Source organism: Leuciscus leuciscus (genome assembly GCF_965113295.1).
Source record: "Leuciscus leuciscus genome assembly, chromosome: 14".
Classification (NCBI taxonomy): domain Eukaryota; kingdom Metazoa; phylum Chordata; class Actinopteri; order Cypriniformes; family Leuciscidae; genus Leuciscus; species Leuciscus leuciscus.
This window is the reverse complement of record NC_138738.1, coordinates 22617899-22633749: the sequence shown is the minus strand read 5'-3', so window position 1 is coordinate 22633749 and position 15851 is coordinate 22617899. Positions and strand designations below refer to the sequence as shown.

The 15851-nt window shown below is 37.5% G+C and overlaps 3 protein-coding genes across 5 annotated transcripts in view; 2 read left to right on the top strand and 1 right to left on the bottom strand.

The window, feature by feature from the left end:
* Positions 1-15851, top strand: part of rnf135 (ring finger protein 135) — a gene marked incomplete at its 5' end in the record, with an annotated part of 77850 nt that overhangs the window by 25318 nt on the left and 36681 nt on the right. The gene's annotated exons all lie outside the window — the stretch shown is intronic.
* On the bottom strand, positions 327-15801 carry utp6 (UTP6 small subunit processome component). Of its 2 annotated transcripts, XM_082137318.1 has the most exons (20): positions 15792-15801; positions 8550-8735; positions 8379-8463; positions 8149-8190; positions 7746-7838; positions 7614-7661; positions 7423-7486; positions 6805-6923; positions 6603-6680; positions 6437-6518; positions 6273-6354; positions 5869-6044; positions 5643-5722; positions 4157-4234; positions 3848-4027; positions 1762-1842; positions 1448-1557; positions 994-1060; positions 814-886; positions 327-716 (listed from the first exon to the last, which is right to left on the bottom strand). In XM_082137318.1, exons 2-20 carry the CDS (start codon positions 8639-8641, stop codon positions 562-564), a joined length of 1785 nt encoding a protein of 594 aa, XP_081993444.1. In that variant the 5' UTR covers positions 8642-8735; positions 15792-15801; the 3' UTR covers positions 327-561. The 2 variants fall into 2 exon arrangements, with proteins under 2 accessions (XP_081993444.1, XP_081993443.1); XM_082137317.1 differs by lacking the exon at positions 15792-15801 and having other exon boundaries at positions 8550-8775.
* suz12b (SUZ12 polycomb repressive complex 2 subunit b) overlaps positions 9254-15851 on the top strand; it is a 22675-nt gene continuing 16077 nt past the window's right edge. Inside the window, exons 1-4 of one of the 2 annotated variants that reach the window (XM_082137315.1) lie at positions 9254-9896; positions 10270-10316; positions 10762-10826; positions 10927-10995. In XM_082137315.1, coding sequence (XP_081993441.1) covers positions 9752-9896; positions 10270-10316; positions 10762-10826; positions 10927-10995 — 326 coding nt within the window. In that variant the 5' untranslated portion in view covers positions 9254-9751. The remainder of the gene's footprint in view (positions 9897-10269; positions 10317-10761; positions 10827-10926; positions 10996-15851) is intronic. The other variant, XM_082137316.1, reaches the window with a different exon arrangement.

The window sequence follows — 15851 nt, the reverse complement described above, 5'->3', positions numbered from 1 at the left end:
GGCTGATGTAGTTAACTTGACAATTTTATCAGTGTATTAACTACTATTACTTGTCATGCTTAAGGAGTTTTTACTTTATTTTAAATGTGAAATCAGTTAATGCTCCGCCATTGTGTTTTATAGATTTAACTTTTTTTTCCTGAAGTGGTACTTGTTACACTAGCTCTGTAATAGCAAAATGAATGTCTAGCTTTATAATGCAAAAAATGTCAAGCGTATTCTGAATTGATGCTACCTACAGGCTACAACATTTCACCACAGTAATGTTTTTTGTATAGAACTTTTGTTTTATTTGGTGTGCTGGTGTAAGCTAGGGTTTGCCAAAATACAACAAAGAATTTATTTAACATTTAAAGACAATAACATTGTCATAATAAAATGTTTATTTCTGGAACAACATGGAAAGATCAAATGCCAGCATGTTTAAAAAAATATCAAAAAGATAAATGGAACTTCAATGTTTTCAACAATTAGGCTTTTCAAAGGGAAACTCCTGAGGCTATCAGTCAATGTGTGCTCCAAATATGATCAACACAGACACGTTAAAGATTCATGCTGGTTTTAAATGTTCCCGGTCTGCAGCAGTGTGTATTTTGTGGTAAAACGCTCAACACTTTCACCCTCCAGGGTTTTAACAGCCCTCCAGTGGAGCTTCCCACAGTTCTCTGGGTTTCCATGCCTAGCTAACTCTTCCTTGATGTAGTCCATCCACAGATCTAAAACATCAAATAGTTGTTGTTACTCAGTGTAATATATTAAAGTATGAAAGAGAGTTGCCTCTTAAAAGGATAAAAAGCACCGACTCACACTCACCTTCATCAGAGGAGCCGAACTCACGAAGAGCTCGCTCATAGTAATCTCTCAGATTACTCATCTTTGGTGTCACCTGAGAGAATAATACAGATCAGCAATACACTGTATGTGTTTAAATACAAGTCTACTGGTTAATAGGAATTTTCGACACCCCGTCACTGGGTGCTACATCACTTTTACCTGCTCTTTCTCGATCTGAATCATCATCAGGAAGAATGCCTTAGTGAAGGGTCTGTGTTCATGTAAACTGAAACCCAAGAAGTAAAAGAAGGGGTTGTTTTCAAATGGCTTATTTCTCATTTGTAGATATACAGTGGGTTCCAAAAGCCTAAAACCGTACTGAAAATAATGTTTCAGGATTTGATTATTCTTTTCCTCATTTCTAAGTTGCTTTTTTATATAGAGGTATGGTATCTGCTAAATTAATTTAAAACAAAGGAGTAAAAGCAATAAAGGGAATACGGCATGTCAATAGAAAATAGAAATATTTAAAATGCCAATGAAAATAATTCTATTGAATTTAAAATTCCATTAAAACAATGTAAAGTATAAGCATTTTTACTTACGGCCTTAGCCTTTAGTGTCCCACTGTATATACAGAAAGAAATAACCTTAGAGCACATTTGATGTGTACCTTGTGAATGTTTTTCTAGCCCTTTTGTAACTACCAGTTTTGTATGACCAATCAAGGTATTTTTCCTTCATAGCAGCTGACACTGCAGGTACTGGGGACAGTAGGCCTTTCTGCAAGTATAGAATCAGGAGCAATTTAATTACATTTGATATATTAACACTGTGGACTGCATTAGAACTCAAATTCAACATGTAATCTGGACAAAAATTACAAAAATTAAAAAATCAAATGATCAGAATGCCTTTATATTCACCATCATCGACCGATCTTGGATGAGTTTTAGTGTTAAATTGTTTTTTTATGTCATGTCCCACCTGAAAAAAGGTCTCAGTTTCCTCTGGTGTCTGTGAGGTCATGCTCCAATCTGCCTGCAGCTGCCATAATGCCAGACTTTCCTGTAGAACACATTATACAATAATTAAATATAAAAAGAGATATCATTGGGTACACAGTTAAAATATTTGTAGGTTTAAATGAAAAACACTGAAGATTTTAGGATTTTGAAAAAAGGCGTAAAATGATTTATTTAGTCAAATACAAATTTACAATTACTTATTTAGCAGACACTTATCCAAAGTGACTTACAAATGAGACACCAAGCAATTCATCTAAAAGGAGAACTCCGGTGAATTTTTAAGTTAATCTTGATCGTTTTACCTTTGTGAGTACGGTCTATAGAAAAAAAAAACTAACCGGATTGGTGCTTGCAACGCGGAGCTGTTACAGTTAATGCCCAGAGCTCCCGTTCAGCTAAAACGGCAGTTATGGGGGCATAAACCTAAAGAGTGTCTTTGTGCCTCTTAACAGACACAAAATGCAATTAAAATGTCTGTCCAACATGAACAGGGCCCTTACATGACAACAAGATGCGTTTAGCAACTTAGCCATTGTTTAAACTCACCTAAATAGTGTTTTAGACGGCTAGCTGTAGTCTTCGCGCTGAAGTCCCGTGGGAACTCAGTTGTAGCCAGAAAAAGGTAAATAGTACGTGCGCGTGATTTTTTTTCCCCAAACCACTTGAGCGGAAATCCCGCCCTGCAGCTGATTCTAAGCTTTTCATTAGTCATGTTAATTACAGATTGCCTACACCAAACACTGATCCCTAAACCTACCCGTCACTGTAACCTAAGCCAATGAAATCAGCTGCAGTGTCGTGTTCCGGCTACAACTGAGTTCCCACGGGACTTCAGCGCGAGACTACAGCTAGCCGTCTAAAACACTATTTAGGTGAGTTTAAACAATGGCTAAGTTGCTAAACGCATCTTGTTGTCATGTAAGGGCCCTGTTCATGTTGGACAGACATTTTAATTGCATTTTGTGTCTGTTAAGAGGCACAAAGACACTCTTTAGGTTTATGCCCCCATAACTGCCGTTTTAGCTGAACGGGAGCTCTGGGCATTAACTGTAACAGCTCCGCGTTGCAAGCACCAATCCGGTTCGTTTTTTTTTCTATAGACAGTACTCACAAAGGTAAAACGATCAAGATTAACTTAAAAATTCACCGGAGTTCTCCTTTAAGGAGGCAATAACACAAGTACCACCAACAATAAACAAAGCCTTCTGCTTACAGAAGAGGCACGTTTTTAAATGCTTTTTGAATATTGCAAGGGATTTGACTTAATAAATATAAGAAATTTTGTGACACTGACCCATTTGTACAAAAATTCTGTTTCCTCAATGTTCCAATGTACAATGGTGATAATATAATTCATGCAAATAAGAGCATTTGCACTACTGCAACAAGTCTTTTGGACCCCCACCGTATTATATTACATTACACAATAGTGATGACTTCCCTCACTACTTTCCACCTTAAAACCTCTAATTCTGTAAGAAACTGATACAATCATTTTGTTTGGACAAAACAAACACCAAGACATGAAGGAATGAGAAATGAAACTGGGTAATTGTGCATGCTGATATTACTCTATAGCCTCATGTTCCCATGTGGTTGGATAACGGCCTCTTTGTGGGGTTATGTAACTAAAGGCTTCATAATCCTGCACACACGCTACTTCTCACTAGCTGGTTGACGAAAGAATGCCAAGGACAAATTAATGTGCAAACCCGAGTTATCCTAGAAGAGGATGACTCTCATCACTTGACTAAAGTTATATATAGGCATTACTGTAGCTCAAACAGAGCATGGTAATAGTCACACCAAGTTTAAGAGTTCAATTCCCAGGGAATGCATTAACTGATAAAATGCATGCATTAAATATAATTTAAGTCAATTTGAATAAAATCCAAATGGATAAATGTAACGTATTGTATAGTAAATGTATAGTATTGTTATCCAATTATAATTAAAATATATTAAAGAAAAAGTGCACTAATTAGGGCAAATCTGCTGTTGCAGGAAGATGTCCCACTTAGAGGCAGCTGTGGCACAACTGCTACCTTGGGATTCACGTGTTTCAAGGCCTCCTGGAATAGATGTCCCGCCTCTGCGCTCTCCAGATGGACCAATGTCTGGAGGCTGAAGCTCCACATCTCTACTGATTGGCTGAAGCGCTGAGTGGCTGTGATGGCGATCTGGGTAGCAGATACTGTATCCCCTGATGACAGCAGGACCTGTAGCTGTTTTTTGAGGGGATGGAAGTGGCCTATATTATTACAGCAGCACCATTTGAACAAACTGCTGCATGCTGCGTAAGGCATGTAAGGTGAATGTGTTTCAGTGAGATGCCAATGTTAAGTGTACATTACCCAGTTCTTGTAGTAAGTCTCTTGCAAAAGCGTGGCATCATGAGCACTCTGTAAGACTTGGAGTAATCGTTCCTTTCTCTGAAAAGTTGAAGTCACACAATTGAGTAAGGCACTTAAACAGAAAACAATAAATCAACAAATACCAAGACCACTGTTGTCTAAGAACGCAAAAAGAAGGTTAGTATTAGTAACAGGAGACCAATAACAACATTTCTTACTGTTTTTTTATTGCTTACTGGTTGTTGGTGTATTATAAAGTATTAACATGCAATTTAATCAAAAACAAGATTAAAAATAAACTTCTATAATAAATTATTCAAAAGCACTGTTTACACCTGGTGTTAAGATGTTTTGGTCGATCGGATCACAATTGGACGACGCTAAATACAAGTATAAATGGGGTCTAAAACGTTTTGAGCTTGGCCACTTTCGACCACTTCCAGAGGTTGCGGATTGCTTTTGTAGTGGAGACGCTTGAATAGTACCGTGGCCGAATGTGTTCGAACAGCTTACTGACCAAATGTGCAAACATTATGGGAGGGACAGGATTTAAAATTTGGCTGGAGACCCAAGTTTGGTTTGAAGATGAAAACGTAGCAGTAGCTATAAACGTACCAACCACCGCGTTCGGCAAGGTCTTGTGGCTGCCAGAGCAGAAACAAAAGCTACTGCTCTCCATATGGTCTTCTGTTTTCTCTGGTCATGTTCATATGTAAATTGAGTGAGCTTATTTTTTCCATTAGATTGAAAGATCTGAAAAAAAACCATACATTTACCCAGCCATAGACCCTCCCCTCGAAGAAATCAGGACAGAAGTGGTTGAAGGTGGACAAAAGGGACAGATTAAAATACCAGATGTAAATGGGTATGTCTCCCTCGTCTACTTGTGATCCGATCAACCAAAACGCATCTTGATACCAGGTGTAAACAGGGTGTAAACAGTGGCTCATATTCATTCACCTCAAACTGAGCTTATCATAAGAACCCCTGTAAAGGTTTTGGCCATTTTCCTGAGACACAGGAATGCACAAATTTCAAGAATGATAGGTAAGAATTTATAGTATTGGTTATTGTTTAGCCTGATATACCCAATTGTTAAAGTTCTCGATGTGAACCTGTAAAGGGGGAATGACTTCATGTTCACATTGTAGATGTCATTTTGTAAATCTGATTAAGCATAATAGTAACACTTTATTTTACAGTGTCCTTGTTACAAATTACATGTAGTTACTGTAGAAATAACTGTATACATTATGCATAATAACATGCAACTGACCCTAATCCAACCCCTAAGTACATGCAGTTAATTATTATTACTCAGTACTTAATTGTATAATTACACTGTAACACGGACACCTTAAAATAAAGTGTAACCAACATCAAACTTCAATCAAACAGCCCAAATCAAGAAAATCCATGCTATTCTAATCAACATTATATATAAATCTCACACTGCGACACCCCAATAAAATACCAGGATCATTACCTTTTCATTGAGTTCAGTGACATTTGTCTTCCTCTTATATCTCTCAAGACAGAACTTGACATAGCATGTCCACATGGCCTCTACAAAAAGAAATTGCACATCAGTAGGCAAATTACATACAGCTAGAACCATGAGAATCCACTCATTTCCACCAATGAATTCTAACTTAATATTTTTAGATGCAAACACTGAACATGTGTCTGAAGTAAGTGTTACATCATGATACCTGTATTAAGGCTCTTCAGAGCCTCCTCATAAACGGCACAGCAGCGATCTTCTCTGCGGTCTGTATCGGAAGCTCTTCCTTTCGCAGACTGGAGCTCCGGGGCTCCAGCAGCATGCAGCTCACGCTTAGCCATGAAATCCCACATCAGGCAGTCATCATTATACTTACTCTGTAGACTGAAATCAAACAGTATTCAAACATCACCTTTTCTGACTTGAACTTACTGTAAATGGACTTTGCCAAAACAGTTCCTATAGCGTTAATTGTTGCGGATTAATCAGCAAAAACAATAAATTAGTCAACCTCCAATTAAGATGATCATGTAAAAACTAAGACATGAAAGAGAAAAAAAGTAAGAAATGAATCTACGTAAAATAGCAGAAAAAAAGGGAATAGGACTCTACTCTTGCAGAATGGTGTCATGTAACTCCTTTGTGAAGTCAAAGATGGCAGCGATCTGTAGCAGGGACAAGATGAATTCAGCCCCTGACGAGACAAGACAGATAACCTTACAGCACTCAACTAATACAACAGTTGAGTTGAACAGCTCAGTGGAAATTCATCTGACCTTTAATTTTTTGTGTAGAATCTCTGTATACCACCTCAGCCAGTTTTCCACTCAAGATTTCCGGAGAAAATGTATATTCCCCCTAAATTGAGAAAATAAAGGTTTTGTTATTTATTTTTAAAATTGTATTTTACCCAAAGGCTCAGATCTTCACCTATTAACCCACCACATCTATTTTAGCTTGTTCCAACTCCTGCTGCTGTTTCCTCAATTTCTCAGCATGCATGAGCTCCATCCGAAAATACTGCGCACACACACACATTAATACTGATTATTGCATGAACAGCTTATAGTGTGGACCTTTTATAACTCAATGTTTTATTAGTTTACCCAGGCTAATTCAAAGAGAAATGCTAGTGTCTCCTCACCTCCTGATAGACTTTCTTATTCTCTGGATGAAAGCGCAGGGCACGGAGGAAGAGATGTCGAGCGCTCTCTGAAGAGTTCCTGTCCTCCATCTCACACTTAGCAGCCATTATCCACAGAGCTGCAATAATTATGAAATTACATTATTCCTGGCCATCTGTTTTAAATTGTATACACCTCTAAAGTAAATGAATATTAGGGCTGTGCAACGATTAATCGGGATTAATCGCATCCAAAATAAAAGTTTGAGTTTACATAATATATGTGTGTACTGTGCATAATTATTTTGTATATATAAATACACACATGCATGTAAATATTTAATAAATATTTGCATGTATATACTTGTATAAATATTTGATATATAAATAACACATTTTAATAACACATGCATGTGTGTGAATTTAGTATATACAAAATAATTATACACCGTACACACATATATTATGTAAACACAAACCTCTATTTTGGATGCGATTCATTGTTGCACAGCCCTAATGAATATGTATACTTGACACACAGACAGCCTCACATAAAAATACATACGAGTACGGTTCCGTAGAGCAGTCGGAGTAATATAATTTTCTATAGCAATGAAAATAAATCCACTAAAGGTTTACCTGGTTTGTCTGGATGGATAGCTAACATAGATGACAAAACCTTGCTGAGCTGAGTCTTTGTGCCCTGTTTGAAAGATGAGGAGCAAGATTATGATTTTTTTTAAACCTAATGACAAACCTAATATAACATCATCATATCCCATTAACATAGATTTGTTTGTTTTTATTAGTTTAATAACAAAATCACATACCCATTTCTTATTAAAAGCAACCTGAGAAAGCCAGAGCTGCACGTCTTCCTACAGGAAAAGCATTTATTCAATCAAAAATTGAACATCACTTTACAGCACCTAAAGTGAGGTTATCGTTTTAAATTGTCCAACCTGCCATTTTGTGGTAGCCCTTCTGAAAACATTGTTTATGCGATGAATGATGGGATACTCAATTTCTTCACGTTTAAAATGGTAACCAATTCTCTGTAAACACAACGGTACAGTTCAGTTAAAGTACAGTGTAGGGCAGGGGTTATTAACTTTGGCCCTCGAGGTCCACTTTCCTGCAGAGTTTAGTTCCAACCTTGATCAAACTCATCTACCTGTAACGTTCTACTAATCCTGAAGATCTTGATAAGTTTGATCAGATGTGTTTGATTAGGGTTGGAGCTAAAATCTACAGGAAAGTGGACCACGAGGGCCAGAGTTGAGAACCCCTGGTTTAGTGTAACATAGATCTATTACAAAAAAATATATATATTTTACAATTAATGGAAACCAAAGCTCTACTCACCGCCCGCCTCTTCTTGATGAGCTCTAGGACGTTTATTTCATACTGATGAAGAACAAAAATCAAACCAGCCAATTATAAATCATTGTCATATATCAAGTTATTTGGACCCTGCTGCAGCTTAGAATGGTTATTTGCAAAGTCCAACCCACCCTGATGTAGATAACTAATATGTATACTGATTATTTGTGTGATTCACAAAATAAATCAAACAGCTTTTTGATAATACAGACCTGTATGTATGTAATAAAGTCATCTTTACTCTGAACTGCCCGGTGCAGCTTGTATTCAAGAGCAGTAGATCTTTTCAACATAGACCTGAAACAAAGGTCTTGTTTGAGGAAACTGTTTGTTTCAGAGAAGAACCACTTTTTTTCTGTTAGTGTGTTTACTGTGATACTCACTTGACTTCTTTATTCGTGAACAAACCGACTCTCTCCAGCTGTTCAAGCGCAGGTATTTTGTCCTCTAATCGTTGTTGTACAATGTCAGCCATTTCTAAAGGTTGTGAGGGAAATCTACACAGAATGTGTAAGATATTAAGAGTTTTAGTAAAATAACGAAAACTGACCAACTTCACATCACATCACATCACATCACATCACGACACATGTGTGGATGGGAAGTTGTATGCGCTACATCCGGTTGCTCATCAGAAAAAAAACTCCGACGAGAATTCTGCACACGAATGATGGATCCTCCGTTTTATTTTTTAAAAGCGCGGCGTTTTAGGGAAACATTATAATTTAGAGCGTTAATAATTAGATCTATTTTCCGTCTTTGCGCTGGTTCGTGGAGTGGCGAGGGACAAAAGCTGTCAATAGTTTTTCACTCTATCATTTGATTCAAATGTTGCACACAATCATTATGTTGGTACATATTTTTGTTATTTTTATTTGAAATGATAATGTACAATATATGATTAACTAAAGCTCTCGATATGTTTGATTCTGCCCCGAGTCGTGTCTCTTCGCAAAACCAAAACATTCTTGGCGGCAATTTGTCCCCTCTACCAATCTTAATCCCGCGTCTGTCAAGATCAGTCAGCCCAATAGAAAACCTCGAATTCACTAGACGACGTCTCTGATTGGCTGCCACATTGCAGTAGGCCGGTTCTCGCGGCTCTTTCCTCAAGGGCTCGGGCGATACAGTAGTACCGATGTCCATCAGCTGGTAGGATTTTCACATCCAAAATAAATGCAATTTCGGTCGTAAATAACAAATATTTAATAAACCATAACGTTTATCTAAAACGGAAAGTGACCGGCTGTCTATATGGCTGGATAACCTGGTGTTATTTAACTGTGTTTTTGTCGCCGTGAAGGACCGCAAGCTAACGTGCTAATTTTCATCTGTTGAGGATCAGTGACCAGACTGAGGACGCACATCAATAACATATTTACAAGTCATATGTTTTACTCATACGAGTCATATTAAAACACGTAACTTAGTAGTCAGAGAGACTGGTAACCACCGGTATCTGATGTTTAGGTGATGGTAGAGAGCTGGTTAAAGGAGCTAGGGCGGCTGTCTGTCATTAATGTGCAGATATTAATTTCGCCTGGTGCTGTTTTTGTGTAACGTTCCGGTTAGTTGTTAGTTTTTGATGGCTCCTCAGAAATACTCGGCTCAGGTGATGAACTGTAAAGCCAATGGTGCTGTATACACGTCCTCTGGCGTGAGCTCACTCAAGAAGCCCAAGATGGAGCAACTGCAGGCCGACCATGAGCTCTTCCTGCAGGCCTTTGAGAGTGAGTCCACGTCCGTCTCATTTACCACACAAAGTTCAACTATTAGCTATTCATGAAGGCTTCTGAGAAAATACATTAACAGACTCGCATCTGTCAAAACACTTAATCATGACAAATTGCTCTGTTATTAGATACGTGGATGAGCCCTTAGGTTTATCTTTGTGATGTCTTAAGGGTTTGTACATGAGGAAACATTTTATAACCATCTCTAATAACAAGTAATAACTGATTTTTGATAGCAGCTACTTAAACCCCTCCAGTTTATTGTAGATGAAGGTTGGAAAATCAACAGACACAATATGTCACTTTACAGAATAAACTTTAAAATAAAACAATTTAAATAATTGTTAATACTTTTGCATTTTCCCTTCAGAGCCTACTCAAATTTACAGATTCCTTAGAACAAGGAACTTAATAGCTGTAAGTATACCTTTATAAGTTAATCAAAAGCCTTAAAGGGATAGTTCACCCAAAAATGAAAATTCTGTCATCATTTACTCACCCTCAAGTTGTTTCAAACCTGTATGAATTTCTTTTTTCTGCTGAACACAAAAGAAGATATTTTGAAAAATGTCGGTAACCAAACAGTTGATGGACCCCACTGACTTCCATAGTAGGAAAAAAAATACTATGGAAGTCAGTGGGGTCCATCAACTGTTTGGTTACAGACATTTTTCAAAATATCTTCTTTTGTGTTCAGCAGAAAAAAGAAATTCATACAGGTTTGAAACAACTTGAGGGTGAGTAAATGATGACAGTATTTTCATTTTTGGGTGAACTATCCCTTTAACACTGAATTTACATTAACAGTAAAGTTGATTCTGGTTGTACTTGGTTTTATTTATTTTTTCTTGCTCTTTCACAGCCAATATTACTTCACAGGACCCTTTCCTTTATGTCTCATAGAAACTCACGAACAAATGCCAAAAGGTGGGTCCTCTCAATGTTTTAATAATGGTTATCCAAATATCTGCTTTGCTTAGCTCTCTTAAAGTGTGTTTATTGAATTAACTGGTCTTTTTTTCTTCAGGAAAGCATTTAAAGTGGATGACTTACTGTCCAGTGTGGAGAGAATGAAAGGGGAGCCAGAGTCTCAGAGGTATTGGTTTTCTACTGATGTTTTGCAAGCTGTCTACAAAAGTGTAAGAAATCCTAAAGGCTGGAATACACTAGACAACTTTTAAAACTTTTTGTAAATGGTTACAGAGAAAAACTGTCACTAAACTTTTTTTCACTAAACAACTGAGGATCACACACCACCAGTCGTTCCGAACACAACAAAGTAATGCGGAAACGTGTACCTCATTGCTACGAGACACATGACAAATGTAAACAATTTGTTTTTCAAAACTGGCTCAAAATATCAAACATGTTTGATTTCCTCTGACTGGATGGAATCATAAGCCGCTTTTCCACCCTCTGGCCGAACAGAGGCACTGGCAGCCAACCCTGCCGAGAATTTCAGGCTGAGAACGGTTTGTAATCGTGCCGTACTAGGCTCAAGTGGAAACACAACTTGAACCGTTCCTTACCGTTCTTAGAACCATTCGGCCCGACAGCTGTAAAAGCAGCTATAGTCTGAATATATAAAAAAATGCCCATAATACATTTAGCAATTTTCTGCTAAATCTGTCAACACCAACTGCCCAAATTTGCCGACTGGTTCTGACTTTAGTTCACCCAAAAATGAAAATTCTGTCATTAATTACTCACCCTCATGTTGTTCCAAACCCGTAAGACCTTCTTTCATCTTCGGAACACAAATTAAGATATTTTTGATGAAATCCGATGGCTAAGGGGGGGCTCCATTGACAGCTATTTAATGAACACTTTTAAGGCCCAGAAAGGTTGGAAAGACATTGTTAAAATAGTCCATGTGACTACAGTGGTTCAAACCTTAATTTTATGAAGCGACGAGAATAAATGTTTTGTGCCAAAATAACGACTTTGAACAATTTCTTCTCTTCCATATCAGTCTCCGTGGTCACGAGAGTACCACGACGCATGCGTGTGTGTGACGACGCAGAAGCTGGCGTTCTGACATATGACTAGGAAATGCAGGGCTGTGTTTACTAGCAGAGGAAGACACATGCTCAACATAAAACCACAGCCACAAGCCTCTGAAAGACAGAGAGCAATGGAGAGCTTTTGGTGTAGATGTCATCAGTGCCAAGCGATGCCTACTGAACAGGAGTGTGTGTGCTGCATCCATTGTGATATTGTCATGCCACATTGGGGTGGGCGATATGGCAAAAATATATCACGATTTTTTTATCACTGTTCTTTTTCAAGTTGGTTTTACTATTTTGCAAGTGACTGAGCATTACAGCCAAACTAATGCCCCCATTTTAAAAACAAAGCCTTAGGTAACAAAATATAAAATAAAAAAGAATGGCAGACATTTAGGCCAAAGTGGCGAAGATAAAAATCTTTGTCATTATTTTCTTTGTTATAAAAAAGATACACATTACACAACTTATTATACAAATGAAATAAACAGTGCTTTATTTTTTCAGATACAGCACTGCCCCGATCACACAGAAAGAGCAGCGCTGTGTTTTTTAGTTGCTAGGCAACCACTGAAACAGCTGTCCTGTCAGTCAAGTAAATGTCAAATCAGCCTTTTATTAACTTTATTTACTTTCTGTTAACATTGTGGTAGTTACGGTTCGTGAAGTCATTAAGCTCCTGGTAATGGAGCAAGAGCACCACAAGTTTATCCTCCATCATCGCACTCTCCGGGCGTTCAAGCAACTGTAACTTTCATCACTAAAAAGGAAGGCCCGCCTCTCCATTCATTCGATTGGACACTCAGTGGAAAAAAAAATGCGATGATGTCGGGCGCTTTTTCCGCTCTGAGTTTTTTGTTTTTTTTTTGACAAAAAGGGCTTTGTATAATAAATAAACCCAAATACTTTAGAAATGAAAAGTACTTACTTTGTTTGAATTTTCTTTTTCTTTTATTTGGTAAATTATTTCTTTGGTAAACTATTTTTAATAGCTAAATATAGTAAACAAAACACTCTCATCAACTTTTAGATGAGCTGCCCCCAACTGATTGATATTAAATACAACTCAGAGGTGCAATTCAACTTTAAATAGTGTTGCTGAATAATTTTTCAATCTCATGTTATTTCTTTACTTCATCAATCAGTTTATAATATCTGAATATTTTATATTGAACTATTCTATTCATAATAAATTAATTACTTCCTTTTAATTTGGTAGGATATAGATACTAGTTATGTTTAAATGTTTTCCCGGTACATTTGAGTGAATTACGCATTGTAATCAAAGCAAGATTTTATCAGCTGGTTCAGTGGCTAATTGTTTGGAGTTAGAAATATATAACTCACGCTGCATATTTAGCAATTTTGCCTCAGATACAGGATTATACATTCGCTTTAACAAGCAGGTTGTTCATTACCACGGCAACCGCTCGCGTGTCATACTGAATGCGAGTTTCATGTTTAAAAAGTAACTATACATAAGAGACAGAAAGATGCAGACAACTATACATTATTTAAGGTTATTTCTATTCGTTATGATATTGATATATGAACTGTTGTTGTCAAGTAAGCTTCATGCTTTCCCTGTTGCGATCGTGCACTCCTCTAAACTGTAGCCTACGGGTGCCGCACTGCTCTAGTTGACTGCTGTGCCTTTCCCCCCGAAAATATCACGTTAACAACAACCCTTTAGAAAACGTAATTCCTTTGTGGATCCTCTTGATCTGCTTTCTCCATGTTTCTTTTACAAATCTCAGTGTCTCAGTCTCACGCACGTTGCATGTGAGTTAACCACGCCCACTTATTTACATGTCGCGGTATACACGGAATGAAAAAATCTGTTACGGTTGATATTTTATACCGCGGTAACGATATATACCGTCATACCGCCCAGCCCTACTTCACATTATAAATTATACATTGATTCTTATTAAAGCTACTATTAAAGTTTTCAGTCAGTGAGTGATTTTCTCTGTGTTTTGTTGTTTTATTAACGTTAAAGGGATATTTCCCCCTAAAATGAAAATTGTCGTAATTTACTCTCTCAAGTTGTTTTAAACCCAAATAAGTTTCTTTCTTCTGTTGAAAATAAGTTATTTAGAAGAATGTGGGTAACCAAACAGTTGCTGGTCCCAAGTGTATAGTTTTTTTTTCTCGTATTGAAGTCGTATTCAAAATATCTTTTGTGTTCAGCACAAGAAATAATACAGGTTTGGAACAACATTAGAGTGAGTAAATAATGACAGAATTTTCTTTTTTTGGTGAACTATCCCTTTAAGGCAGGGGTGTCAAACTCATTTTCACTGAGGGCCACTTCAGCATTATGGCTGCCCTCAAAGGGCCGTTTGTAACTGTAAGACTTTTAAAATGTTAATATATTGTCTCTTTATTTGATTATTACTTATTTAAGTTACAAATATTATATATGCATTTGCCGGGGTGTTTCTAGGTTTTAAAAACATCAGGGGATGAGCCCGAAACATCAGGGGATGGGTAATAATGATTTGATACAGAGAATAATGTATATTGTATATATGCAGGGGCAAACTGGCTAAAAAATTCAGCCTTGGCACTGTAGCCACACCAGCACACATTACCACACAGTCATGCGTATTCAAATGTAGTTAGGGGGGTTCGGGGGTATGCTCCCCAGATAAAATTTGGATTTCTCGGACCTACATATGTGCATTAAGGTGTTTAAAGGCCAAAAAAATTGGATAACAATAGCTTTAAAAGCATGTCAGTGGGCAGTAGCATACATTATTTGTCAAGATAACAGATTCTTAAAAATGAGAAGGAGGATAAATGTTGCAATGTATGATCCACACTACAAAATGGAAATGCAGAATGTTTCTGCTTGTTGACAATACACAATCACATATACCAAACAGGAATGGCCTTAAATGAGAAATCTTTCAAGGATTATTTTGCATAGATGTTACAATCAAATCAAAAACCAGTGCAATCTTTTTGTGTCCAGAGGCAAATGAGCAATTTATATTAGCATTAAAGATTGGTTTCAGCAACTTGTTTCTTTCCTGAGTTAATCAATGTTTTTGTGTTAATGTTAATCAGTTTAAAGTTCAATTGTTCACTCATAAAGAGTCACCACATCACTTGTCGCCACCTACTGGCTTAATCATGAGAGTGGCGCAAACACAGACAAGTGGAGTGATACAAATGGTGAAAAGGCTAATACTGGTACCTATATTAAAATAATATAAAATATCAATATATTATTCTTCAATCAGTTCTATGCAGCAGAATCAGATTTAACAGATTTATTTTTTGACCAATTATCAAAATAAAGTATAGTCCTACAAAGCTATTTTTATCAGAGCATGAGCAGAGCAGGGAGAGGACCAGTGAACGAGAGGATCGTGATTCGTGTAATTTTACCAGTGTTGCCCAGCACGGTTATACACACCATGTTACAGCACAGTAGTGCCATTGCAAAAAGAAACAAGTCCAGAGAAATTTCATGTCGGCACGTTTTTTTTTTTGCGGACTTTGCCTTTCCGGTGAGCGTGAGCAGAGCTCGCAACACAAACACACACACACACACACATGGAGGTTGCTTGCGGAACATTGAGCAGAACGCGTGCTCGGTGAACACGGAGCGGAGAGCACAGAGCGCGCACACACAGCGGAACGCGCTTCGAAGTTATGCATCTTCGGAAGCGGACTCGCACGCAAAGTCATAAAACACGCTGAGCCAGAGTCAAACCATCGCCGAACACGGAGGGGCGCGGCGGCTTTTTAGTATCTTTCAGCCCAAAACCGAAAATGTTATTTTCGGCAGCCTAAATTTCGTTGCATCCCTAATTTTAAGACACCCATTATGCTCTCGCGGGCCATATAAAATAATGTGGCGGGCCTTGAGTTTGACACATGTGCTTTAAGGACAATCGGCAGCATGTTTACTATTAGGCTACTGTCACTTTAA